We start from the raw sequence: 25,709 nt of genomic DNA, 5'->3' as shown, positions 1-25,709 counted from the left end.
GGCACAAGACGGTCGCAGGCACCAGCCAGAGTCAGTGCAAAGGGGCAGCTTTATTGCAAGGCCAGGGGCCCCCCGAAAGTCAAAAGGAGGCAGCAAGATGGAAGTAGCAGCAAAACAGCTGGACGGAGCCCTGAGCCACTTCTGCCTGTGGAGGAAGAAGGAGGAAGAGGAGCACAGCTTCACTGGAGGGGCCAGGGGCAGCACAGCGCTGGGAGGTGGCATGCCAGGGGGCAGTGCCCATGGTGAGGCATGCAGGGGTCAAGGCAGGGGTGGGCACATACTCCTGTAGTCCTGGCAGGGCTCCCCTTCACACTGCGCCAGCTCCAGGGCCCATTTTTGCTTAGGACTGAGGAGTCCATACTGCTGGGCTGTCACGGCCGATGCCTGGGGGCTTGTCAGACTGAGCAGCTGGGCTGGGCTGAACACCACCTGCAGGGGAGCAGAGAAAGGCGAGGCAGAACCCACCAGGAGCTGCCAGCGCAAGTGGGATGATGCTCCACCCCCACCCCTTTCCGATGGGCCCAGCACTGGAGGGGCAGCCCCTGCCTGGCCCACATTTAGAGCCCCAGCTGAGAGGCCCGCCCCAGGCTTCCCCTTCCCCATCCCAGACCCCCAGGACAACTAGGCACTCACTGCAAATTTGGGGGCAGGGATCAAGGCAACTGCCTCTGGGGTCAGAGCCCGAAGCTGCTCTGGGACGAGAGACGAGAGGACGATGTCCGGCAGCCCCACTGGGAAGGAGAGAAAGAGGCCGTGGTGCCCACCCAGGGTGTGTTGCCCCGAAAGCAAGACAGAAGCAAGGACTCCCTCCACCACACAGCCACCGACCTGCCAGAGTCCCAATCTCTGTGAAAATCCCTGGGCCCCACATGGCGACAGGCCCAAAGGCAGCGGGGGTGACCAGGAGCCAGGCCAGGGCTTCCAGTTTCTCCTCAGAGCAGCTGAGATGGAGCAACCCCAGGAAGGAGGCCGCTTTGCTGTGGGGAAGGAAGAGGGCTGTAGCTGGGGTGCAGGGAGGCAGGTGGAGGCCTCTGCACCAAAACAGAAACTGGAAACTGGGTGTGCATGTGTCCTGCCTGCAACCCCTCCAAGGTTAGAGGGCTCCCATGCCCTCTGCCAATCCCTGTGCCTTCCAGCCTCCCTACCTGAATTCCTGGCTGTTGAGCTGCCTGATCTCCGCCACCTGCAGCCCACATAGGAGGTGCCCGAGAGACACCAAGTCCAGCAGTGCCAGGTTTTCCGCGCTCACCTTGTGCTGCTTTGCAAGGAGGCTGCCAACCACGGCCTGCATCTGGGTGTGCAGAGAGACAATGGGGAGGCCCCATCAGGACTGTGCCAGGCACCCAGGCAAAGCCATGTGGTTGTGGCTGGCTGGCTGGCAGCTTCTGCCCAGGCTGGCTCAGAAGGCCTGAGATCACAAAAGGGGATGGAAGGTGGCATATTCCCTCTGAAGCTCAACCTGGCCACAGGGACACAGTTGTCTCCATGGATCAAATCAGAAGCCGGGGTGGCTTTCGTAATTCCGGGACTTTACCTGGAAAATCGGGACACTTGGGAGGTATGCAGTGGGTGAGCCAGGAAAATGAAGGGCCACTCACCTGCCTCTCTGTCCAGCCTTCCAGGCCCCCCAGCACTGACAAGGCTCCCCAGTCAGGAATCTCCAGCTCCTGTAGCTCCTCTTCGCTCAGCTGGAGGGCCAGGAAACCCAACTGCAGCATCTCCACTGCGCCCATTGCCCAGGTCGGCCCCAGAACCTGCAAGCACAGGGGGACCCTCCTAAGCCACTGTCCCTTCCTTCGCACTGTGGAGGCACCCCCCCCAAGCAAAACCTGCTCATGGATGTCCCACTCCTGAACAAGAGGGCTTCAAGGTCCAACTGCATGGAAGGCCTCCCTGTAGGCTGGACAGGCTGACCCCTGGGCAACCCCCCACCCGCCCCTTTGGAGCTGAGGGAGGCCCAAAATGTCTGTGGGCTGTTTATGGCAGGAACCATCTTCAGCCAAGGCCCTGGGTGGCTTTCAAGGCCTGGCCTACACACTGGAAGGGACCTACTAAAGTTAATTGACAAGACTCACTTAGGTTCATTCATTCCAATGGGTCTACTCTGACGTACCCGCCAACATTTCTCCAATGAAAATAGGGGCGTCTTAAGGAAAAACAGGACATTCCGGGGTCAAATAAGAAACAGGGACCGCTTCTGTGAATCTGGGACTGTCCCTTGAAAATAGGGACACTTGGAGGGTCTGCTCTGAGTCAGACTTGGCTGAATACCCCCACCCCCCAGTGCCGTGGGACCCTCTGGGGTCAGAATACAGTCTGGTGGAGAACTCACCTCTTTGGCTTTGCTGAGAGCAGCCTGGCGCTGATACGGACGGAGGGCGAGGTCTTGACTGATGAGGCTCAGGCAGTCATGGAACTGGTCCAGCTCCATCGCACTGATCTGGGTGGCGCTCCAGGCCGAGGGGAAAGAGGCCCGGATGTCGGAGCAGCTGGGCACAGGTTCTGCACAGGGAGTCCGGCAGGGGTGGGGGTGGGCAATGAGCTAGCCCAAAGGGACAGGGAGGGTCCCTAACCCCTCCCCTTGGCCTGAGTGTGCTTCAGGGGCACCTCCTCAGACAGAAGCTCACCTTCCTGGGAGCCCTCCAGGCTCCTCCTCACCAGGGCCTCTTTCTGGGCCTGCAGCCCCCCGGCTGGCCCTTGAGGGTCACACAGCCGGCCCTGCTCACTCTCCTCCCACAGCTTCTGGCTCTGCAGCAGCTGCTCCACAAGGTCCTTGCTCAGCACCGCCTGGAGCAGAACAGGATGGGAGAGGCAGGTCATAGAATTACAGAACTGTAGAGTTGGAAGGAACCCCAGCCATCATCTAGTCCAACTCCCTGCAATGCAGGAATCACAGCTAAGCAAGCCAGAGGGGCAGGGACACACTGACACAGCAGAGCCCATCCATGGGGCTCCTCTCCCCACTTCACTCCCTCAACCGACCCCCTCCCCAAACAATCAGATGATGAGACAATAGGAAGCCCTTTCATGCAATGTCTGACAATTCTTAAAAAAAAAATAATTATGCATTTTACATATGCAACTTGTGATAATTCTTATAAAGAACTACTTGCCAAGCAGTGCATGAGCAAAGGTCCAGAGGGTGGGGATCAGGGCAGATCTACTATAAACTAATGAAACTTAAGCTTCAGGGCCCCTAATCCCAGAGGGGGCCCAGAAGTGATTTTAGTTCACATGGCTTAACAATTTTGGGTGTAGTAGACCCAATTTGCACGACTAAAATTGATTATTATTTTTGTTGGATATAATTCAACAATCCCAATATTTGAGAGTAAACAGCACAGATGTTGTAAAGATGAACTGTTGCAGTAACTTGAAAATGATAAGGCATAGGAAAATTTTATTTACACCAATGACTTTGACGTGTGAGATGATCGAGGACAGAAATTTTAATCAAAAACTGAGACATAGTAGTTATTATTATTAATTTTAAGTGATCTGTTGTGGAACAATCCCACTGAAGAAGGTAACAGAGGTTACCCAGACCTCATTCCAGGTTGTGAAGGGGCCCCCATAACATCCCAAGCTTCAAGGGCCCTCAAATGTAGGTCCACCACTGGTGAGGATGCCACTGGAGGTCAGCCCTGGCTGCTAGGTGGAACCTCCATGTCCAGAGGCAGTCTGCGGCTGATTGCTGGATGAGGATGAGGGTGGGGAGAACACACCCACCATGGCCACACTTTGCAATCAGAGCTATTTGGCAGTGAGGCATAATGCTGAAGGACCCTCTAGCGCAGGAGATAGACATGGATACAGACCCTCACCCTGCCTCACCTGGGGGATTCGCTGGGTGCTCTCCGGAGGGAGCCTGAACACCAAATGCCCCAGCTGCTCCAGCTCCACCTGGCTCCAGTGCTCTGGGTCCCTGTAGTGGTGAAACAGGGAGGTGGTCATGTAAGCAAGCCGAGGCCTTGAGCTCAGCCAGGGTCCAAAAAGGCACCTTCCTCACCCCAAAGCATCATCTGCCATCAGCAGCTGCCCAAGCACTTCCGCAACACCATTATCGAGGCAGGTCTCCTGTAGCTCATCCAGGTGCTGGAGCAGATTTGCAGGATTGGCATGGACCAGGTTGTCAGGCTCCAGGAAGCCCACCATAGGGCCAAGCAAGCTCAATATCTCCACTGAGATGTCTGCCTCTCCTTGGGACCTTTGCTGAAATACAGAGGGGAGGGAGGTGGATGGGTGGCTCCCACTGGTCCCAGCCAGGAGTGGTGGTGCTGCAAGGAGTTTGGCCTGGGAAGGGTAACTTTGCTGCCGCCCCATTCCTGAGCCCAAGGACAGGTGCCTGAAGACACAGCACTCCATCAGAGCTCACTGTTGCATTTTGGCATAGGGAGAGAGGGAGGGATGGAGGGGAGAGTGCCCCAAGGAATTTCCCTCACTGCACCCTTCCCTGTGGTCCTCCTGCACCTGGAAAGGATGGAATGTGTCCCAGGTGAGCCTCCAGTTATTGGCTCATTTTGGACCTCACACTATAACTATTGTCCCCATTTCACAGATCCCAAGCAAACCAATAAACCCACAGCAGAGCTGGGGGCGGAGGTGGAGAAGTGCACTGGGTTCCAGCTGTGCCATTCTGGCTCTCAAAACTGGTCGCTGCTCCTCTCCCCCTTACCAGTAGTGCCTGCAAACTGTGCCGGGCGAGGGCGGCCCGTCGAGGGGGTGGCAAGACCAGCACATTGTGTGGGTGGCTCCTTACATAGTCCAAGATCAGCAGGAAGGACTTGCCAGGAAGCTTGTCCAGCAGGTGAGTCCTGGCCAGGAAGGAACACCTCACTTCAGCAGCAAGAAGTAGGCCAGGCAAGGCAGGGGAGGCAGGGAGGAGTGCTGGATCTGGCCCAGTAGCACAGAATCAAGGGGTGAAAGGAACACGCCCCCCACCTCAGTCAATACAGGAAACCCACCACCTCATGAGGCAGCCTGCTGCACTGCCGAAAAGCCTGAAGACTCAGGAAGGTCTTCCTATAGGTTCCTCAATCTCTAAAGCCTTTTCCATGGCAGATATTTGAATATGGCTCTCTCTCCTCTTGCCAAAACATACCCAGCACCTTTGATGTCTTTCTTAGCCACTAGGGGGAGCTTCCATGCAGCCAGGAGGTCCAGTGCCCATCAAATCCTGGGTCACAAGGAGGCAGCACAAGAGGTTTGCCGCCACCTACCTAACCGGGTGTGTTGAGTGGGAGGGAGGACAGGCACTCGGGGTGGGGAAGCAGGTCACCTACGGCAAGTCCATGAGGAACTGGGGTCCCAGCCCCAGCAACTCCGTAGTAGAGAGGCTGGGTCTCCTCTGGATCTCCTCCCAGATGCATCCTTTCTGGAAACAAAGGCACAGCTTGGCATTAATTGAGGAGGGGGGCATTATGTGCCCAGGCCCATGGCTCTGCACCCGCTGAGCCCATTCCCTGCTTCCATCCAGGGTAGGCCTCTCCCCAATGCCTTCTTACCAGGCTCCAGGGCAGGTGGAGGTCTTGGCTGTAGAGAGCTTCCAGAACAGCCAGAAAATCTGCCCCAGCTTCAAAGGTCTGCAGAGCGGTGCAAGATAGTCCCATGGCCAGGTGTCCCAGTCCCCTGCCATGGGGAGACAGTTCAGCCATCGCTACCCATGACATCCCATTAGCAGAGGAGGGGAGAAGGAGGGGAGTTGGCTCTCACCAGATCAGGTCCTCCGTCATGTTGGCACTGGCTTCAATGCTCTGCCAAAGGAACTGGGCCTGAGAAAGAGGAACGTAAAAAGAAGCTAGGAAGCTGGCTTGTGCCAAGCCAGACCGTGGGTCCATCTAGGTCAGCATTGTCAGCATGGACTGACAGCAGCTCTCCAGGGAACAATTCCCAGCTTCCCCTGGAGATGCTGGTAGGTGCTGAGCCTATGGCTGTCTGCATGCTCTACCCCTGAGCTATGGAGACACCACAGGGAGTGAACGACACCCTTTGCTTTGGCCTCCCATCGCCCTGCCCAGCACTCTTCTCCCATACCTGCTGTGGGGACCAAGGTGCCTTCCGGTGCCAGCTGCTCCTCCCCAGCAGGGCCTGGGTGTCCACCTGCAGGAGCTTGAGAGGGACAGCAGGCAGGAGGCAGTCCAGGTGCGCACTGAGGACAGGGGACTCTGGGCCATGCCTCTGGGACAGGCACAAGAAGGGAACATGCGGTTAGGGTGGCTGAAGCCATTCGAGGGCACCACCCCCACCCGGATCCCTGTTGACCTCGCCAGATACCTGCAGAGCTTGAAGCAGACCCGCCTTTTGAGCTCCTGAGAGATGGGGCAGAGTGGGGCCCACACATGCACAGCCTCTGGCCAAGACAGCAGCCACCGCCACCTCCAGAGACTGGGGACCCAGGCCAGTGAGGAGGGAGCAGAGAGGCTCAGCCCCACTCAGCGTCACCTGCAGAGACAGAAGGCAGGGTGGGAGGGAGGCCACAGAGCCCATCACTGGCAACCAAGGGGTGGGGTTGTGGTACTGGTGGGGCTTTGGATCCCTCTGCCCAACAGTATCAGCAGACAGGGAGATGCTTTGCTTTCCATTTTGGATTGAACAAGCATGTCTGTAGCTTGCAGATTTACAAAACGGTTATAATAGAGGCAAGATTCCCAGGGAACTCTTCCCGTCCCAGACTAGACTTTATTTCTCACTAGTTCTTTTCAGCTCTTCTTTCCTGAAGAATAGTGAGGTGGCAGGTGAGGTGGCAGATTCTCCAAGCCAAGCTGGGGTCTGCCGTCTTCAGAGCTGTGGGCCTGCCAACTGCTGACCTGTCCCTGCTATCTGGACCAGGTCAAACAAGGAGGTCTCTGCCCCAGACCTCCACATCCACCTCTGAGCTTCACCTTCGGGGTGATACTCACATTCTCCATCCGCAGGGCCTGTGAGAGCAGCAGGAGAGCCTGAAGGGAAGAAGGATCTCTTAGCGTGGCAGCACCTCCACTTTGGAACTCCTTCCTTGTACTATTTTCAGTGCCTGCTAAAAACATTCTTATTTATATAAGCCCACCCAGATGCTTAGAAAGTTGATTGAGTTTTAGGCTGGATCTACACTGATCTTTTAAACATTATTAAATATACCTAATATTCTGTAACGTTTAATGCAGTTTCCCATGGCTGGTGGCTCGCTGCTCTGCAGTGCCCTCTGGTGTCGCATTTTAATAACACATTTTTAATGTTATAAAGCATGAGTATAGCTCCGCCCCTAAATCTGCTTTCAGGCTTTTTTGCTATTGTAATTTTTTGTAAGTTTAAAATTATTGTTGCTAATTTTTCTTATTGATAGCCATCGATTTATATTTAGAGGGTGGCTTAAAAAAAACTCCCAACAAATAAGGAAGCTGCCTGAGCATAAGGAAGTGGAAGGCCTAGCCCATCCCCTTGACAGGGAGTTGGTGGGACTGACCTAGGCAGGATGTCTCCTGAGACAGGCTGCTGCTGCCCCCAACTCTGGAGAGGAATGGCTCAAATTTGCCTAACACCCACCCACCCCCACGGCAGATGCAGAGCATACCCTCAGGATGACTCACCTGGGCACGGCTAAGCTGTGCTGCTTGCAGCTCTGGGAGGATAGCCCCTACCTGAGACTCCGACAGGCCCCGCAGGAACTCCACCCCCATGGCTGGCACAAGACCCCGCCAGGATTGCAGCTCGTGGGAGCCCACCGAGGAAGGCAGGAGCTCTGCCAGGGCATGGGCCAGCTGGAAGAAGGAGGAGGAGGAGGAGGAGAAGGCAATGGCAAGTCAGATGAGGTGGTGGCCCAACCAGGGGAAGGAGCCAGCTTTGGTAAAGGAGGCTTCAGTCCTGGAGCAGAGGAGGGTTCTGCAGGTTTGCTTCCAGTTGGAAGAGCATCACCAGAGCTGGATCTCTATGAAGAGTAGCTTGCCCCCAGAAGGAGGCTGAGGGACAGTGGGGAGAAAAGTCCTCAGCAGCACTGCCCTAGGCTAGGCTCTGCTGTGCCCAAGAGAGCCTGGTCCTCTTCACCACTCACCTGCCCATGAGGGTCCACCACCCCTCTGGCCACACACTCCAGGAGGTGCTTCTCGATCGGCCCCCACAGATCTTGCAAGGGGGAGATCAGACGCAAGTCCCTGATGCTGAGGAAGCAGGTGAGAGCCCCGAGCCTGTGAGGATGGGGGAGGGGGCACAGGCAGAAGTGGGCTGTTGGGACTTGCTTGCTTGGTGCTAGCCACACCCCATGTAGGCCTGCCTGCTCTTCTAGACCACAAACTCTGATCCTTCTAGCCGGTTTTTGCTCCAGATACGCAAAAGGTGATGCTCCTCCCCCTCTGAAGAACTTTTGCTCTTTCAAGAAAGGTCCAGTTCATAGGAATCAAGTTGGGGAGAGTTCCTGTTGCCATCAGCTCCTGCTTTTGGGCTTCCCACTGGGGCATCTGGATGGCCACTGTGAGAAGAGGATGCTGGACCAGATGGACCCCTTCAGCCTGACCCAGCTGCTGCTGCAGGGCCCTTCTGAAGTTCACATGTTCTGTACACCCCATGTGTCCACAGACTTTGAAAGAGAACCATGTGGACAAATAGCCTTCCATCTGGGGTTCCTCAACTCCTGCTGCCATGATGCATCTTTGCCAGGAAATACTTTGGGGACATAACTCCTGTCTGGTCTAGCAATAATGATGTCCCTGGGGTCACCTTTGGCTTGTATCTTGAACACAGCATGCCTTGCTCTCCCTTGGACCCAAAGCCTTGGGAGGAAATCTCTTCCCCTGTGAACTCCTGCCTTGAACAACTGCACCCAGCAATAAGTGGGATACCCTGGGACACAAAATCACCCAGGTCAGTTTGCTCCCAAGCCTTCCTCCCCACCGCTCACCTGCACATCTGCTCCTCAGTGCTCTCATGGCTCCTGTTGAGCAAACTACGTGCTACATGGCGCCCTTGAGCCAGGCCCAGCTCAGCCTCCTGCCAGCCATTCATCAAGCTCTGGATCTGGAGGGACACACCAACATTTAAGCGTTGTTTGACAGTGGAATGGACTGCCTTGGAAGATGGTGAACTCTCCTTTCCTGGAGGTTTTGAAGCAGAGGTCAGATGGCCATTTGGCATAGATTCTTTAGCTGTGGTTCCTGCATTGCAGGGGTTGGACAACATGACCAACCTTCTAACTCTACAATTCTATTATTTTATTGAAGCACCATCCCTGGCATAAGTGAGTACTCTGGGGCATGCTAACCCCCCCCTCGGGGTTCCAGAGGGTGCACCACCAGCTTCTAGTCCTGTGGGGAGGGGGCTGGAGGCAAGGACTGCACCTTCTCACAAAGGGTTTATCCCCACCGAGGCAGCAGAGAGCTTGCCCAGCTTTCCAGGTGCAACTGAAGGAGGTGCCCAGGACACCCACCCCGGCTGCTCTCAGCCTCTGCACCCTGGTCCCACCTGCTGTGGTGTTAGCTGAAGGAAGTGGCCAAGTGGCAGGTGAGGAAGGAGAGGCTGGAGGCTGTGAAGGAACTCCGGGGGCCAGGAAGGGACTTCGCCCAGGAGGTGCTCGGCCTGCAGGAGGCGCTGCACTAGGGCTCGCTTTTGCGCCAGTGTCATCCGGGCACTTTGGCTGCTAATGATGGCCAAGCTGAGGGTTGGAGAGGGGAAGAAAGAGGCCACGTTAGAAAGAGAAGTTCCTCCACCCCCACCTGGGAAAACTACAGGCACACAGACAGCATGCTGAGTGAAGGACTACCTGGCCCGAGGCCAGGGGGATGGGCACAGCCTAGGAAGACCAACATAAGCAAGTGAAATGAGAGGGCCTGGACCCTCCTTGCAGTAAGAGGGGCTGGTTGTGGCTACTCAGAAGTGACAGAAAGGACATTCTATTCTGACCACCCCTCCACAAGAGGTCCAGAGGGGAGCAACATGAGAACAAGCCTTTCCTGCAGTGGCTCCCTGTTTGTGGAATGCTCTCCCCAGGAAGGCTCGCCTAGCACCATCATTATTTATCTTTAGGCACCAGGCAAAAACTTTCCTCTATAACCAGGCATTTGGCCTTGAGCTCTCTGTGACCTTTTAGAAGTAGGTGGGATGTTTCTAACGTATTTCTCCTTCCTCTTGGTTTTAATGTATCTATGTGGGATTTATTGTCTATTTGCTGGATAGTAAGTCACTTTGGGTTGCCCTGGGCATGATAAAGCGACTGACAATTTTAATAAATAAATGCTCAGGCACCATCTTTCCTGAAGGTTTCCTGCCACAAGACTGAAAGTGGGTTTGGGGACTAACCCCACCTTAAATAGGACCTGGGGCTAAACTCAGAGGGGTTCAGCTGGGCAGGGAGGACCTGAGGGCTCTGGAGGTGGTTTGGGGAAAGACGCCCCAGGAAGGCTTGGGCCAAGCCATGCAGGGGCCTGGGGGGACCACTCACACGCTATCGTTGGCCAACAAGGTGGATGGCAAGCGCAGGATGTCCGAGGCAGCCATGAAAGGCACAAAGTGAGAGAGGTGGAGGAAGAGTTGCGGGGTTGGCTGAGGGAACTTGCTCAGGAGCTGGGCGGCCAGTGACTCCACTGCCCGCTTGTCCCATGGAGGCACCTGGTGGAGGGAAGCAGAGGGAAAGGGAGTCCCCTTGGAGGGGTTCACAGGGCAGCTGTCTTCCACCTGGGACTCTCCAGGCGCTGAGGTCTGGAGCTACCAACCAGCACCTCCATTAAACAAATACCCCCCTTTCCATATGGAGCCTGGTGGGCATGTCAAGGCTTCACAGGTGCACGGGTGCTGCACCCCTAATCAAGTCCAGCCCTTCTGCCACAGACATACCTTCATCTGCAGGTGATCCCAGGAGCGGTGCAGCAGGGCCAGGAACCTCTGGATGGTCTCACCTTCCACTGACCACAGCAGCCTCTGGACAACCTTATGGGGCATCTGCAGGTATTCCTGGAAAAGTGGGAGGGAGAGGAGGAGGCAAGGCAGCAACAGCAGTGGCACTCCCTTCCCTGCCCCACTGGGGCTGCTGCAAGGGAGCCTGAAAGATGGTGCAGGGAGGCGCCTTGGACAGGAAGGAGGGGAAAGGGGGAGAGGTCAACCTTGGGGTTGGAGGAGGAAGAGGAGGAGGAGAGGTGCAGCTTTGCTCCAGGGACCAGTATTGGGCCAAGGAAGGAGTAAAGTGGCTTCAGGACCAACAGGACTGGAGACTGGGATGGAGGGAAGGTACCTGCATGAAGAACTCCAGAGCTGAGATGTTCTCCTCCCTCTCCAGCAGATTCCAGAGCAAAGGCTGCAAGGAGGAGAGAGAAGAACATAAGAAGAGCCTGCTGGATCAGGCCAAAAGGGGTTTCTCTAGGCCAGCATCCTGTTCTCACAGTAGCCACCCAGATGCCCCAAGGGGAAACCCACAAGCTGGACCTGAGCACAAAAGCCCTCTCTCCTCCTGCAGTTTCCAGAAACTGGGATTCAGAAGCATTATTGCCTTAGTCCTGGTGGCTAGTAGCCATCGACAATCCTCTCCTCCCATGAATTGGTCTAATGCTCTTTTAAAGCCATCTAGGTTGGTGGGTGAGAGTGAGACAGGTGGCTATAAGTGTGTAAGATGCACCATGGAGAAAAGCGTTAAACCTTGTTTTCCATTGTATGCTGAAAAGAAGGAGCAGAGTGCTTGATATAGTTTGCAGTGATTGTATGTGGTCCACTAAATGTTCCCTCAATGGAGAAAAATAAGTATATTTTAGTATTTCTTGGTGATTTTTCAGGGGTTTGGGCTAGATGACCCTTCAGATTTTTTACAATTCTGTGATTCTGTGAAATTGTCCTGGAAGAGGAAGGGACTGAACCCGTGATCTGACTCACATGAGCAATGAATGGTAATAACTAAACAATATATCCTCTCCTCATGTCTAAATCCATTTATGCAGCCCAGAGGGCAGACCCCCTTCTTGGGCTTCCCCAGTGTGTCCCCCTAGGGTGGGGACACATTCCTATCAGGCATTCCCATGTGGCTATGGGCTCCCCTCCCCTCCCCTCCTCCTGTCCCCAGAGCATCACCCACCCCAAAGCAGTTAAGCAGGTCTTCCTTGGTGGCCGGATCCAGCTCGCCTTCCTGCAGGAACTGGCTCACATCCTCCAGGATGCTCAGGGAGAAGTTGGCTTGGAGAGAAGTCCCAAAGGAGCTGTTGTCCAGGAGGCTGGAGAGCAGGAGAGCCTGGCCCAGCTGCTGCCTGGCTCCCTCTTGCCCCACTTCGCCAAGGGCAGGAGAAGCCAGCAGGAAGTCCAGCAGCCGCAACAGGTAGCCGGCACTGGGAACCCACTGGGAAGAGGAGTGGGGGGGCTCTTTGCAACGGGCCAACTGGGATACCAGCGCTGTCAGGAAGGCTGGCGCATCCTGGCAGAGCTGCGGGGGCAGTGGCAGCACCCCTGGGAGCCACGGAAGGGAGCAGCTCCTGTCCTGCTCAACAGCCAAGCAGTGAACCTGCACCCAGGGGTGGGCCAGCTGCAGGGCTTCCAGTAGGGACTCGTTTCTGCACACAAGCTCCTGGAAGCTCTGCAGGTGGGCATCCCCACACTGAGCTAGGAAGCTGGTGTTATGCAGCGCTTGGGGGCTCCAGGCCCTGGCGCCACACCCTGCTGCTTCCGTGCTCTGGCGCAGAGAGGCATTCAGCCCAGCCCCTTGGGCCAGCGGGCTGTGGCAGAGGGTGCCCAGCCACTGCCTGGTGGCATCAGAGACTTCCCACAGGCTGCTGCTGCTACAGAGGTTTTGGGTCCAGAGGGTCTGGTTCTCCTGGGAGAGGCAGGTCCAGAATTCCTCCTGGCCCAGCAGAGGCCTGCTCAGAGCATCTGAACAATGTCTGGGCCGTAAGGGCATGGAGAGGTTGGCACAGAGCTCCTCCACCAGCTCCTGGTGGGGCCCAAGGTGCAAGAGGACAGAGGCATTGCCACACACTGTGCTGTTGAACTGCTGGGGGAAGTACTCCTTGCAGGCTCGTATCCAGACCGGGTCGCCCTCAATGGAGGAGAAGTACCAGGTGGTGCTGGAACACAAGGCCTCCAGGTCCGGCGGGGGCCGGTGGGGCTCTTTGGAGCCATTGAAGAGGGTGCAATACAAGTAGATGGTGAAGTTGGAGATTCCTGGCAAGCCGGGGATGCTCTCGTTGCAGGCGGCCTCCAGGACTTCTGCCTGGGAAGGGGGCTCGGCAAATGCTCTCCGGGGGGCTGGAGGGAGGGTCTCGCTCACCCTGTGCCCTCCCCCAGCAGGCAGCAAGCAACTGGGCACCGCGGGAGGCCATGGGAAAGAGGCCCTGGAGGACAAGTCTACACGCAGGGTGTCCCAGCTGATGTTGTGTCTGATTCCCCTGCGAACAGCAGAGAAGAAAAGGGTCCACCACTTACCAGGCACAAGATGACTCAGTGCCATACCAGAGGTCACTCAGCAGGGACCAGCAGGGCAAGCCAGCAGCCATAATAATAATAATAATAATAATAATTATTATTATTATTATTATTATTATTATTATTATTATTTACTATTTCTACCCCGCCCATCTGGCTGAGTTTCCCCAGCCACTCTGGGCGGCTCCCAATTGAGCGTTAAAAACAATACAGCATTAAATCTTAAAAAATTTCCCTAAACATGCCCCCAGGGTCCTGCCACAAATGGCCCTCTGCCCAGGTCACGGCCTGGCAGCACTACCACCCCTTCTGAATGTCACTCCATGCCATGTCATACCCCATGGCCTTGCCACCCTTTGCCCAAGGAACAACGAAACTCAGCCCAAGAGTAACAAGAAGAACAGCATCACCACCACCCAGGGCAGGGAAAGGAGGCTGGTCACCCCCTTCCAGGACATTTAAGAAGAGCCTGTTGCATCAGGACAAAGATCCAACATCCTGCTCTCATAATGGCCAACCAGATGCCTGTGGGAAACCAGTAAGCAGGATTCGAACACAAAAGCAACACTCTCCCCCTCCTGCGGCTTCCAGCAGCTGGTATTCAGAAGCTGTCCCCACAACCACTTACCACAGCAGCAGCTGCTGCAGGCTTCCTAGGGACAGAGAGGAGGAGTAGTTAGGGTTGTGGCCCCCTAGGAGGCCTTGCCCATCTCTCCCTCCCCTTGTGCCCTCCCCACCATGGCTTGCAGCCCCACTCATTCACCCACCCACCTACCTACGGAGCACTTCCCATCTGGGTCAGGCTGGGGGATCCCCACTGCCTCTGAAGCCTCAACTGCCAGAAGGCCTGTCACATACAAGACCCTCCTCCGGAAGCTGGTGACGAGGGTGGGGCCTGCCCTTTGCCACAGTGTCTGCCTCAGCTCCTCCAGTGTCTCCCACAAGATGTTGCCCTCGGAGTCTCCTGCCGATTCCTGCACTTTCCCGCCTGTGCCGGGCTGCTCTGTCCGGTGCAGGGTCTTTAGGAGGCTGGGTTCACTGCGATTGCCAGGGGGCATCTCTCGGGGGGTCGCGGGCACCAGGCCAAGGGGCTTCAGCTGGCCATCAGTGGGGGCGAAGCCTGCTGGGTGAATGTGCAGGAAGGCTGTCCAGCCAGTGCCCTCAAAGAGCCGGAGTAATTGCCCCAGCCAACTGGCATTTGCTTGGCACCCACTCAGCCCTGTTGGGGGGCAAAGGGACCCCTGTGGGCCAAGCAACCCAGAGAGGACGGCCTGGCCCAGGGCTTCCATCAGGCTGCTGAGAACCTCCCAGCCCTGCTGCCCATGGAGGTGCTGAGGGGGGTCCTGGGCCCAACTGAGGAGGAGGCTCAGCAAGTCCTGGGCAAAGCTCAGCCACCCATCCCAATGCCAGCTGCCTCGCCGCCAGGAAAAGAGGATGTCCTGGAGGAGCCGGTGTCCAGAGACTGCTGGTGAGAGTGGCTTCTCGGCGTTGGGTGGTGGCAGCAGCAGTGGCAGCAGGAAGCTCTCCCAGGACTCCGGGGCTTCCTGCTCCTCCTCGCCCTGGAGGTACAGAGAGATGTTGCGGAGGAAGCTGGACAGGCGGGAGTCAGGGCTCCGGGCCTGGGGAGAGGGAGGCTGCCTGCCCCACAGGGACTCCTGGCTGAGGAGAAGGGGGTGCAAGTGCTGCTGATGTGCCGAGCCTGGGCTGGGCCCGGGAGAAATAGAGCCCCCTTGGCGCTGCTCTCCGGGAGGTGCCAATAGCCCTGCCAAACCCTGTCGCAGGTTTCTGCTTGGCTCCCCTGCTGCCCCTGCTGGAAGAAAGGGGACAGGGGTCACTAGCCACGGCCAAATGCAGGAGGCCACTTGCATGCCCACACACAGACCCTTGACTCCCCTCCCTGCTACGCCCCTGTACCTGGCAGAGGATGCGTCAGCAAGAAGAGCCCCCAGAGGCCCCAGAAGAAAGGGGCCATGCTGGCACCCGTCCCATGCGCACAGCGGCTGGGCCCAGGGAAAAGGCGGCTGCTCCGAGAGGCTTGAAATAGGAGCTGACACTGGAGATGCGGTGCTGGTCCTGCAGAGCCGATCCCTTTCTGCCATCCAGAGCATTAGTTACATCCAGGAAGGAAAGGAGCCCAGCCTGACATGCAGGAGAGGAGGGTCCGGCCACGGGGGCAACAAAACCCCCACAGGCTGGCAAGGAGCTAGGTCTCCCTACCCTTAGACCCTAGAGGGAAGTCACCCATGCTGGGGGGTGGAGCCCTGCCATCTGCCCTGTACCCACAAAGGAGCCCTGATGAGACAAGGAGGCTCTGCAATCCCATTGCCTGGCTGGGAATGAGACCCGTCTGCCAACCTGATCAGCTGCTCCATGTGGAATTGGGGAGAGGGGATGCACCATCTTGCCCTTTGCATAAGAGGGCAGAATGCTGTCTGTCTGCTCTGGCATACAAGCTGCCCCAGCCCCTGGATCTGCTTCCTGCTTCCTCAGATATCTCTTTCTACTTCTTAGGCAGCAACTCTGCCCCCCTTCCATGCTATGACAAACTATGGAGTCCTTCAAGATGAGGAGGCCTAGAGGCCACTGGGGCGCTCTCTTTGATAAACCCAGAAAGTAACAGTGGGAATTGAGATGGTTCAAGGGTGCCAGGCTGTGAGACCAGAGCTATAGGATGCTTCATGCCCACAAGTGTGAGCCCAGGCTTCTGCTGTTTCTAGAGGTTTATGGGAGGTGACCCGAAACTTCTGGTGCACAGAAGCCCCACAGGAAGCCCAAACACCACACAGAAGGATCTCCACGAAACCAATGTGCCTGTTTAGCTTGCTGGTGCAGCTACCCTGCCCTCTCCCTCCCTCCCTGGTAACCTGAGGCTTGCCCCACCATCCTGACACATCAAGGGGAACAATGGGGGCTTGATCCATTATTTATGCCTTGGGTATGAAAACAGTATGGGGCCTGTCACTCGAGGAGGAGGAGGAGGAGGAGAAGGAGGAGGAGGAGGAGGGAGACAGGCAAAGTTGCCTGTGATCTACAGAAAGAGGAAGAAGCTGGAACTTCGTCTCCTGAGCTCCAAGGCCCTGTGCTGATTCAGACTCAGCCAAAGGCCAGTCATCCCAGAGACCAGTGCTAGTTCCAGCCCCTTGGGAATCCCCTTTGGAAGACAACTCAGCTCTGCAGAAAGCCCCTCGTCCCATGTGGGTGTCAACTCCTAGACCCCTTGAGAATGGACATAACCAAGGGGGGCAGGGGTAAGGTGCTCCCCTAAATAAAGTAAATCAATAAAAATACTTAACTAATGGAGGTTCTGCTCCCCCCCATGAAGCCTGCCCCCCCAACATAAATCCTAGTTATGTCCATGCCCCTAAGGAGGACTCACTCTTTCTGCTCTGCCTAGTTTTAGGGGAAGCTGCTCCAAATGCCAGGAATCCAAATCAGCAATGCCCTCAAGCACCTTGGGTAAAGTGTGCCATTTTCTGTAAAAAAAAATACCCCATCTCCATTATGTATGTTACAAACATTGTATACTGCTTAGTAGAACAAATCTAAGCAGCTTACATTTGAAAACTGTAAAAATACAAACTACAGCATTCAAAGAGAGTCCTTAAAAACCCAGGGAAAAAATATGCATCCTACAAAACCAATCAGTGTGCAAAGCAAAGAAATTGAAGAGTTGGAATCTGGGAAAACTTGAGTAAACATACATGTTTTTAAGAAGCATTTAAGGGTCATTGCTGTTTCCAATTCTCCACCTCACGAGTTGTGCGCACAGTGGGGGTTATCAGGAGAAAGCCTGTTTCCATGGTGTCAGCAATATGCCCCTCACAGAGCAGCCAGCAGGTCTCTTCAGAAGATCTTAAAAACTGACTCAGGTGATACAACTACTTGCCACATGCACTGCCCTCTGAACAGTGGGCTGGAGAGGGGGGGGTTATTTAACACAGTTGGTGCCCTGTGATTGGGTGCAGAGTTTGTCTATTGTGATGGCCTGGGCATGGAGTGGAGAGAGGTGGGTCCAGTACTTAGTTGTGTTTGCTTTCTGTTGTGTTCAATCAGTGGTTGGGTGGGGGTGGCAAATTCAGATGTGCAGGGTCCCTTCATGATTGTGACAGTCATGCCCCTTCTAAGATTAGAAAATAATCCTATGATTATGCAATAATGAGGAATGCATTGCAACAACCAGTATAGATTTCCATGTGTTGCTTTCCAGATAAATGTACTATTTTCTGTGCACGTACATGGGCAAATACATTCAATACATTCTTTGGTGTGTTTTAAGTTGTGCTTCCTGTGAAGTTCCCTTGCACATAACAGAACTTGCAACCTGTTCTCTTGAAATGGAAGCCTGGCTTGTCTTTTCAGTGTTTCTCTGCCCTTGACTTTGGAGCACACAGTGGCTGAAAAGCTCCCCTTTGGAGCTGAAGGGGCAGCTCTAGGAGGCTGAAGATGGCAGCTACTCTGCTGCAGAAACAGGAAAGGATCTCTGACTCCAACTCCAGACCAATACACCACTCTGCTCAACGGGTGCCTTTTAACATATGCCACCCACTCTGATGTGGGAAACCTGAATGGAGATTTAAGTGGCATAAGATTTTGTATCAGCAGAGTTGCACTGCAGCGTTGTAGTGGCATAGCTTGTTTGGGACAGAGCACCTGAGACCCTCCAGTTTAACTCCCAACAGCTCAAGCTAGCATGTCCAACTATCAGGGGTGATCGGAGCTAGAGTCTAGCAACATCTGCAGGGCCACAAGTTTCTTGTCTCTGTATGAAGTGGTGGAGATGTATCTTAAGTTGCACTAACACAGAGGTGCCTTTGCTGTAGCTCACAAACTGTCAGAATTCCAGTACAGTCATACCTCAGGTTACAGGCACTTCAGGTCGCGTTTTTTTGGGTTACGGACCTGCCGAAACCCGGAAGTACCGGAACGGGTTACTTCCGGGTTTTGGGGGTCGCGCATGCACAGAAGCGCTAAATTGTGCTCTGCGCATGAGCACCGAATTGCAACCCGCACGTGCGCAGACGTGCCCCTTTGGCTTGCGAACGTGCAAAAGCACAGATCACGTTCACAACCCGAGTGTCCACGGTATAGGATTGTGTCTAAAGTCTAAAAACTAATAGATGCAATACAGTAAATTCCAGTGTACAAAATGATAACATGTTGGAAAAGGAGAAGTTTTCACCATCACCACAAAGGCTCCCCAAAGTAGGCCGGGCAGACCTCTCTTCTGGAAAGAAGTGCCAGAGGATGCATTAAGGACTCTCTTTGCTAAATGGAGTCCACACCCAAACAGGACAGAGAGCCAAACAGCCCTCATCTACTTCTGAGGGTTCCAAAGTCACGTGGCCACACCGCCACTGCCTTGGACTGAAGCTTCTAATGGCCCTGCAGCCCACCCAGTCAGATTTTCTGAGAGCCTTCCATGACTCGTGTTGCAGTCCGTTGCACACTCTGGAGGAGGCTCTTTGGCCTTGCCAGCAGTCAAGGCTGGGCTAAAGGTCAAATTGACTCAGCTCAAGGCAACTCTCACCAACCCCCAAGGAAGCACATGGAAGATTCAAGACAAATAAAAGGAAGTCCTTCTTCATACAGCTGTGCAACTCACTCCAGTAGGAGTGGCAGTGATGGATACCAACTTGGATGGCTTTCAAGGAACATTAGATAAACTCACGGTAGTCGATGGCTATTATTGATCGCTACACTCTGCCTCCATGGCTAAAGGCAGAAACTGCTGAAAACTGCAGGAAGGGAGATTTGCTAGGGTGCTAGGATCCTGCTTGCCGTTTTCCCATTGGGGGAATCTAGTCAGCCACTGTGAGAACAGAATCCTGAACTAGATGGTCCATGGGCCTGATCCAGCAGGCTCTCCTTATGCTCTTAGATGGCCAGCAAGGGCAGGAGGGGAAGGGGGCTGTTCTGGCCCTGCCTGCGCGCTCCCTCCCATGGGGGCCTCTGGTAGTAGAGGCTACAGAACCAGATGACGCCCCCTTGCCTCCGCCCACCTCTGCAGCTACTTCCATAGCTGTCAACTTTTCCCTTTTCTTGCGAGGAATCCTATTCGGAATAAGGGAATTTCTCTTAAAAAAGGGAAAACGTTGACAGCTATGAGCTACTCCTCTTGTCCATAGCTCTGGCCAGCGGGTGCCAAGGGGCCAGAGGAGAGACGCGTAAGGGAGGCCACCTCTGCTCCCGGGATCAAAGTCCACTGCCCCGTCATAATTTCCCCCTCGAGTCTAGATAAAGCTGCTGAGAAGTGAGCCCGCAGCCACGCTCCCGGCCTTAGCCTGGTGCACGTGGGCGCGAGCCCCGCCCCATAGGCGGCAGTCGGCCAATCGGCGCCCACCAATGGGCGGTACCCATCACGTGGCGCGAAGGTTTAAATACCCCTCGGCGCGGGCGGGGCGGGGCGCGTGGGCCAGGCTGCGCCATGGGCTCGCTGCAGGTTCTGAAGCTGGGCTGCCTGCTGGGGCTGGCGCTGCTGCCGCTTCTCTGCGGCCTCCTGCCTGCCGTCCTTCTCAGCCTCCGGGGGGCTGGCGGGACCGGTGAGTGAGGGCGAGAGCAGGGCAGAGCTGGGCGGGGGTCGCGGCTGGGCTCCTTCCCCCCCCCCATCTCAGCGCTCGCTTTTCTTTCTGCCTCCGCAGGCTTCTTTGCGCGCTGGCGGGGCGTCCTGAGCTGCGCAGCCGGTGGCGTCTTCCTGTCCGCTTGCCTGCTGGACATCGTGCCGGACTCGCTGGCCGACCTGCGCGAGGACCTGAGCCAACAGATTCCCCCGGTACCGAGCGCGGAAGAGTAGGGCGGGGGATCAGGACACTGTGACCGGGCCCGGAGGGTTGGAGCCGCATCACGGGCTGCAGCCCCCGAACAAAAAGTGGGGAGGGGGGCTCCAGCGAACATCTTGCTGGCGCTGCTGGTCGCCGGAGTCCCGCTGGCCCTGCCCGCCCAGCTTTTGCCAGACAGCATGTGATGGGGCTGAGCTGACTCACACGCTCCTGTGCTTGAAGGTGCAGGGAAGAGGCCGCAAGATGTTGACTGGACAAAGGCCTGAGTTGCTCTCAGATTTGCCCCATGCCCTGTGGGAAAGGTTAGGGTGATCTTCAAATGGGCTGCTTACCTCCCCTCCATATTAAGCACACAAGGGCTGCCCTGTAACCTTCTGAAAGCAGTAGCCAAGCATTCCTTTACCTGAAACCTTTCCTGTTTAATTCCCAAGATAGGGGTTGTTGCAGCCCTGGGTAAGAATTCTCAGGAGCCCAGAGGCTCTGGAGCTCCTTTGGTGGTTTGGCCCTCCTGGCTCCAGGGGAGACACCCTTGGGTGGGCGTCAGGGCCTCGAGGGAACGGTTTCTCTCCTAACCTGATGGTGCCTCCCTTTTCTTCCCTGCCCCACAGCTGGACTTCCCGATGCCCGAACTGGTCCTGGCGCTGGGCTTCCTGCTGGTCCTGGTCCTAGAGCACATCATCCTGGCCTGCAGCGAACGGCAGGGGGATGAGGCCTCCCTGCCCCTCTTGCCTTGCCCCTCTCCCCCACACGGCGAAGAGGGCAGCCTGGCTGAGCAGCAGCAGCAGCCACGCTTGGAGGCGGGAACCCCCCACTGCCACACGGGGGACACCAAAGCACCCTCGTCCTTCCGCTCCCTGGTGCTGACCCTCTCTCTTTCCTTCCACTCAGTGTTTGAGGGCCTGGCGGTGGGCCTGCAAGACACAGAATCAAAGGTCCTTCAGCTGGCTGTGGCCATTCTCCTCCACAAGACCATCATCGCTGCCAGCTTGGCCCTGCTGCTGCTCCAGAGCCGCCTCCCCCTGCGCTGGCTGGCAGCCTCCATCGTCACCTTTGCGCTGATGTCCCCTCTGGGTGTGGGGCTGGGCATGGCTGTGATGCATAGTCCTGATGCAAGCGGCAGTCCCACCATGACCCGGAGTGTACTGGAAGGCGTGGCTGCCGGGACCTTCATGTACATCACCTTCCTGGAAATCTTGCCTCAGGAGCTGAACGATCCTGCCAGACGCCTGCTCAAAGTCCTTGCTGTGCTGCTGGGTTTCTCAGGGATGGCTGGCCTGCGCTTCTTGGGCTGAGGGCCAGCCAGCAGCTGAGTGGGATGCCCTTCCCTGCAGAGATGGACGCTGGCAGGCTCGGCTTCCCAGGAGGCAGCTTTTTAGAATGAAGGGGTGGTGGCTTCTCTCCTCCCTTTCCCCCCTCTTCCCAAGCGGACACTGATAGGCTGTGCCTTCAAATGTTTTTATTAAAGATCTGACCACTTTATAACTCTTTGGAACTAAGGCCTTTCTGGCTCTTATTTGCTCTTCCACCTCACCCAAATTCCTGTGACAGTAAGACTCACGGGCATAGTTCTGTTCTTTGCTTAGGTGATAAGAAATTGCTTTGGTCTTTCCCCTCAGTCCCCCACAGCAATTGGGAAGACAGCTAGGAAAGGGTAATTGGAGCAGGGTGTGTGTGGAGACCCAAAACCAGATAGGGCCGCAGCACCCCCTGCTGGGAAGATATGTAAGCAGCTGCCAAATAGCTTGGTACATTTACTTTTGCTGGCTGCAGCTCTTAAGAGGGTCTCTGCCAGAGAAACTGGTTGTTTTCATTGCCCACCTTCATTTTAGCTGAAGGTGCTGCTGTGGTTTGAACCTGTGACCTTCTGCATGCAAAGCAGCTGCTCCACCATTGGGCTGTGGCCTTTCTCCAAAGGCTTTGCTTCTGACATGTTTTCAACTAACATGGGGGAGTTTGCAACCAGTTACTAGCTGGAGAGGATGCTATACTTGTTTCTGAAACCAAAAAGGCAAAGGGTGCAGATACCTGAAAGGAAACATTTCTAGCTGGGCAGCATGTGCAAGCAGCACCTCATGAAACTAGGTGAGATCAGAGAGTTTTGCTCAGCTCTGACTCTTTCCTTGAAGTGGAAAGGGAGCCATTTGTGCCTTGATAGACTTTTGGCAGAGTTGGGCTCCTGTCAGCATCAGATGATTGAACCACTGGCAGAAGAAGAGGAGTGCGGGGGGAGCACACCGCCCCCAGAAGTGCAATCCCGGCACTGCGCTGGGTGCCACACCCCTGGGACATGTGCCACGTCCCTGCGGGTGGCACGTCAGCTCCGCCCCCACCTGCTCTCTGCCCCCCCCATGCCGGAGCATGAAGCTCCGCCACTGGATTGAACTGTAGGCGCATCAAAACTGTACACTTACTAAAGGTGTTGCCAAACCTACATGTGTACCTGACTGCACTTTATGTGGCATACATATTATAAGAGTGATATCTGGGATTTCAAACATGGAACTCCCTTGCCATGTAGTGGGGGTATATTGTACTGTAACTTAACTTGCTTTATTACCAGACTTTTAAAAAAATCACAAATTCCACTACAAATTTGGACTTTAAAACAGCAAGACGTTAATGGTGAAATGTGGGTTAGACAGTGTTACTGTTAGGGTGGATTTGTAGCTGGTTGACTAACCAAAAGAATGCTCACCAACAGTTCCTCATCATCCTGGAAAAGTGACAAATGGGGTGCCACAGGATTTTTTCCAGGGCCTAGTGTTGTTTGATATCGTTATAAATGACTTGAATTAAGGAATAGAGGGGGTGCTCATCAAATTCGACATCAAACTGGGAGGCTAATACCTCATAGAATCATAGATATGGAAGGGACTCCAAGGGTCATCTAGTTCAACCCCCTGCAACACAGGAATGTCAACTAAAGCATCCATGACAGATGGCCATCCAGCCTCTGCTTATGAACCTCCAAAGGAGGAGAGTACACAACCTCCTGAGGGACACCATTCCACTGTTGAACAGTGCTTACTGTAAGAAAGTTCTTCCTGATGTTTAGTCAGAATTTCCTTTCTTGTAACTTGAAGCCATTTGTTCATGGGTATAGGGCGGTATATAAATTTGATAAATAAAATAATAAAACATCTCCCCTCCAGGCAGGAGAAAACAAGCTTGCTCCATCTTCCACGTGACAGCCCATAGGATATTTGAAAATGGCTATTGTATCTCCTATCAGTCTCTTTTCCAGGCTAAAGCTACCCATCTCCTTCAAATGTTCCTCATAAGGCTTGGCTTCCAGACCCTTGATTATCTTGGTTCCCATCCTCTGCACAATAGAGAAAATCTCAATAGGGACAAATGTACAGTTCTACACCTAGCAGGAATATTCAGTTGCACACTATATAGAATGAGGGACATTTGGCTTGAAAAGGAGCGAGGAGTCTTGGTAGATCAAAACCTTAGCATACATGAGTTAACAGTGTGATCCAGCTAGTGCAATACTAGGCTGCATCAGCAGAAATCTAGTGTCAAGATCAAGAGAAGTAATAGTGCTGTTCTATTCTGCCTTGATCAGACCCCATCTGGAGTCCTGTGTTCAGTTCTGGCCACTACAATTTAAGGAGCATATTGAGAAGCTGGAACATGTGCAGAGGAGGGCAACCAAAATGATCAAGGGGCTGGAACCCAAACCTTATGAGGAACAGTTGAGGGAGCTGGGTATGTTTACCTGGAGAACAAGAAACTTGAGAAGTGATATGATAGCCATCTTCTAATATCTGAACATGGGTGTTCAGGGGACACAGGTGGTGCTGTGGTCTAAACCACTGAGCCTAGGTCTTGCTGATTGGAAGGTTGGTGGTTCGAATCCCCGCAACCGGGGTGAGTTCCCATTGTTCGGTCCCAGCTCCTGCCCACCTAGCAGTTTGAAAGCACGTCAAGTGCAAGTAGATAAATAGGTACCGCTCCAGTGGGAAGGTAAACAGCGTTTCTGTACGCTGCTCTGGTTCGCCAGAAGCGGCTTAGTCATGCTAGCCACATGACCCAGAAGCTGTGGAAAAACGTCAACTCCCTCGGCCAGTAAAGTGAGATGAACACCGCAACCCCAGAGTCGTCCGCGACTGGACCTAACGGTCAGGGGTCCCTTTACCTTTACCTTTAATATCTGAAAGGTTATTACATGGAAGATGGAGCAAGTTTGTTTTCTGCTGCTCTGGAGGGTGGGACCCAAAGCAAGTGACAATAAAAGAGATTCTGATGAAATATTAGCAATAACTTTCTGAAGGTCAGAGCTGCCAGAACATTTTGGGAGCAATGGGTTCCCCATTTACAGAATCAAAATGTGTTTGTATAGCAAATACAAAAAAAGGCAGGGATGGTGAAGGACCACTGGCCTGTAGACCATGGTTGGCCCCCCAAGCCAAGGTGGCATCAGGTAGCATTGGTCATACATACAGGGTCCAGTCCAGGCCAGGTGCTTTCCCACTGCAACCAAGATGGCAGCAGCTGGTGACATTACAGCTTCTTCCTCACATGATCTGATATGATTATCAGGGATGGGACAACTGGTATCCCCCATCATAACACTGGGCTGGGGAGAAAGGTTTAAACCACTCTGCTGTGCTGAGCATGAAAACCACTCCGTCCCTGCTTGATTCTGCTAGATGTGTGAGGGGTGATGTGTGCAAGCATGTGATGGCCAGGCTCATTGCTAGTCTCTGGTGGTGATGCAATGGGTTGACGTGGTCCTGTTCAAGTGCACCTCAAGTTAAGACTTGCATTTGTGCTAGCACTAGGCTAATGAACAGGTGCATAATGATGTGTTAGCATAAAGCTGGAGTTCTTGTTCCTCTCAATTCCGTGTCTACACGTAATCCCTTTTCAGTGAGGGCAGCCACTCTAAGCCAAAAGTTTGCCTCCTCTTCAACCAATATGTACACGTTGCATTGCTGAGCATAGCTAAAGGGATTGCATAACAACAGGGCATGTGCAGTCAAATGAAATGAGCGCCTTCATAACAAAGGTGCTGCATCTCTAAGCCAGGATCTCTACATGTCAGACAAGAAAATGCACAGAAATACAGGCTTATTGTTATTATTAAATTTGTATACCACCCTTCATCTGAAGAGCTGTGAGAGGGGAGAAGAGATTAAAAAGCTGCTCCTTAGAATCATAGAATTGCTAGGGACCTCAGGGTCATCTAATCTAAATCCCAGCAATGCAGGAATCTCAACTTCTTTGGCAATCACTCGCCAAATCTCAACTACACCACACATCACAGCCTTGCTTACTCTTCGTGAGTGAACTTGAACAGTGAATGGGCTAGGGTTAGTTCAGTTTAGAGCCACAATACCAAGGTTCATCTTATATTGTTTTTGCTTTCTGTCTGCTTCCCTTTTATTCCTAACAAAGTCTCCTAAGTTGACTGCTGAAGTGGGTCTGTTTGCCATAGAATTCCCACGTGCCTAGCTGCATGGCATTCAGGTTACTGGGTTTAGGATCAGTAGCCCATAAGGAAACAGAGATGCAGTTGGTCTCAAGAGTTCCTGGTTGAAGGGGGGGGGGTCTGTCAGGGAAATG

At 54.4% G+C, this 25,709-nt stretch overlaps 1 protein-coding gene across 2 annotated transcripts; it reads right to left on the bottom strand.

The window, feature by feature from the left end:
- Nucleotides 1-31: 31 nt before the first annotated feature.
- STRC (stereocilin) lies at nucleotides 32-20,924 on the bottom strand. 2 transcript variants are annotated; one of them, XM_083585993.1, is made up of 28 exons: nucleotides 20,709-20,924; nucleotides 14,135-15,169; nucleotides 13,988-14,012; nucleotides 12,023-13,322; nucleotides 11,192-11,254; nucleotides 10,798-10,914; nucleotides 10,406-10,572; nucleotides 9,430-9,619; nucleotides 8,870-8,985; nucleotides 8,027-8,159; nucleotides 7,566-7,736; nucleotides 6,900-6,938; nucleotides 6,274-6,441; nucleotides 6,034-6,177; nucleotides 5,713-5,771; nucleotides 5,505-5,628; nucleotides 5,283-5,374; nucleotides 4,676-4,814; nucleotides 4,010-4,212; nucleotides 3,835-3,925; nucleotides 2,628-2,787; nucleotides 2,333-2,502; nucleotides 1,599-1,754; nucleotides 1,146-1,291; nucleotides 829-977; nucleotides 634-731; nucleotides 282-429; nucleotides 32-145 (listed from the first exon to the last, which is right to left on the bottom strand). In XM_083585993.1, the coding sequence occupies exons 1-28, from the start codon at nucleotides 20,812-20,814 to the stop codon at nucleotides 51-53; spliced, it is 5,604 nt and encodes a 1,867-aa protein (XP_083442119.1). In that variant the 5' UTR covers nucleotides 20,815-20,924; the 3' UTR covers nucleotides 32-50. The 2 variants fall into 2 exon arrangements, with proteins under 2 accessions (XP_083442119.1, XP_083442120.1); XM_083585994.1 differs by lacking the exons at nucleotides 14,135-15,169; nucleotides 20,709-20,924 and adding an exon at nucleotides 15,274-16,174.
- Nucleotides 20,925-25,709: the final 4,785 nt, after the last annotated feature.

This window comes from Podarcis filfolensis (genome assembly GCF_964270895.1).
Source record: "Podarcis filfolensis genome assembly, chromosome: 14".
Lineage (NCBI taxonomy): Eukaryota > Metazoa > Chordata > Lepidosauria > Squamata > Lacertidae > Podarcis > Podarcis filfolensis.
This window is presented reverse-complemented; position numbering and strand designations above follow the sequence as displayed.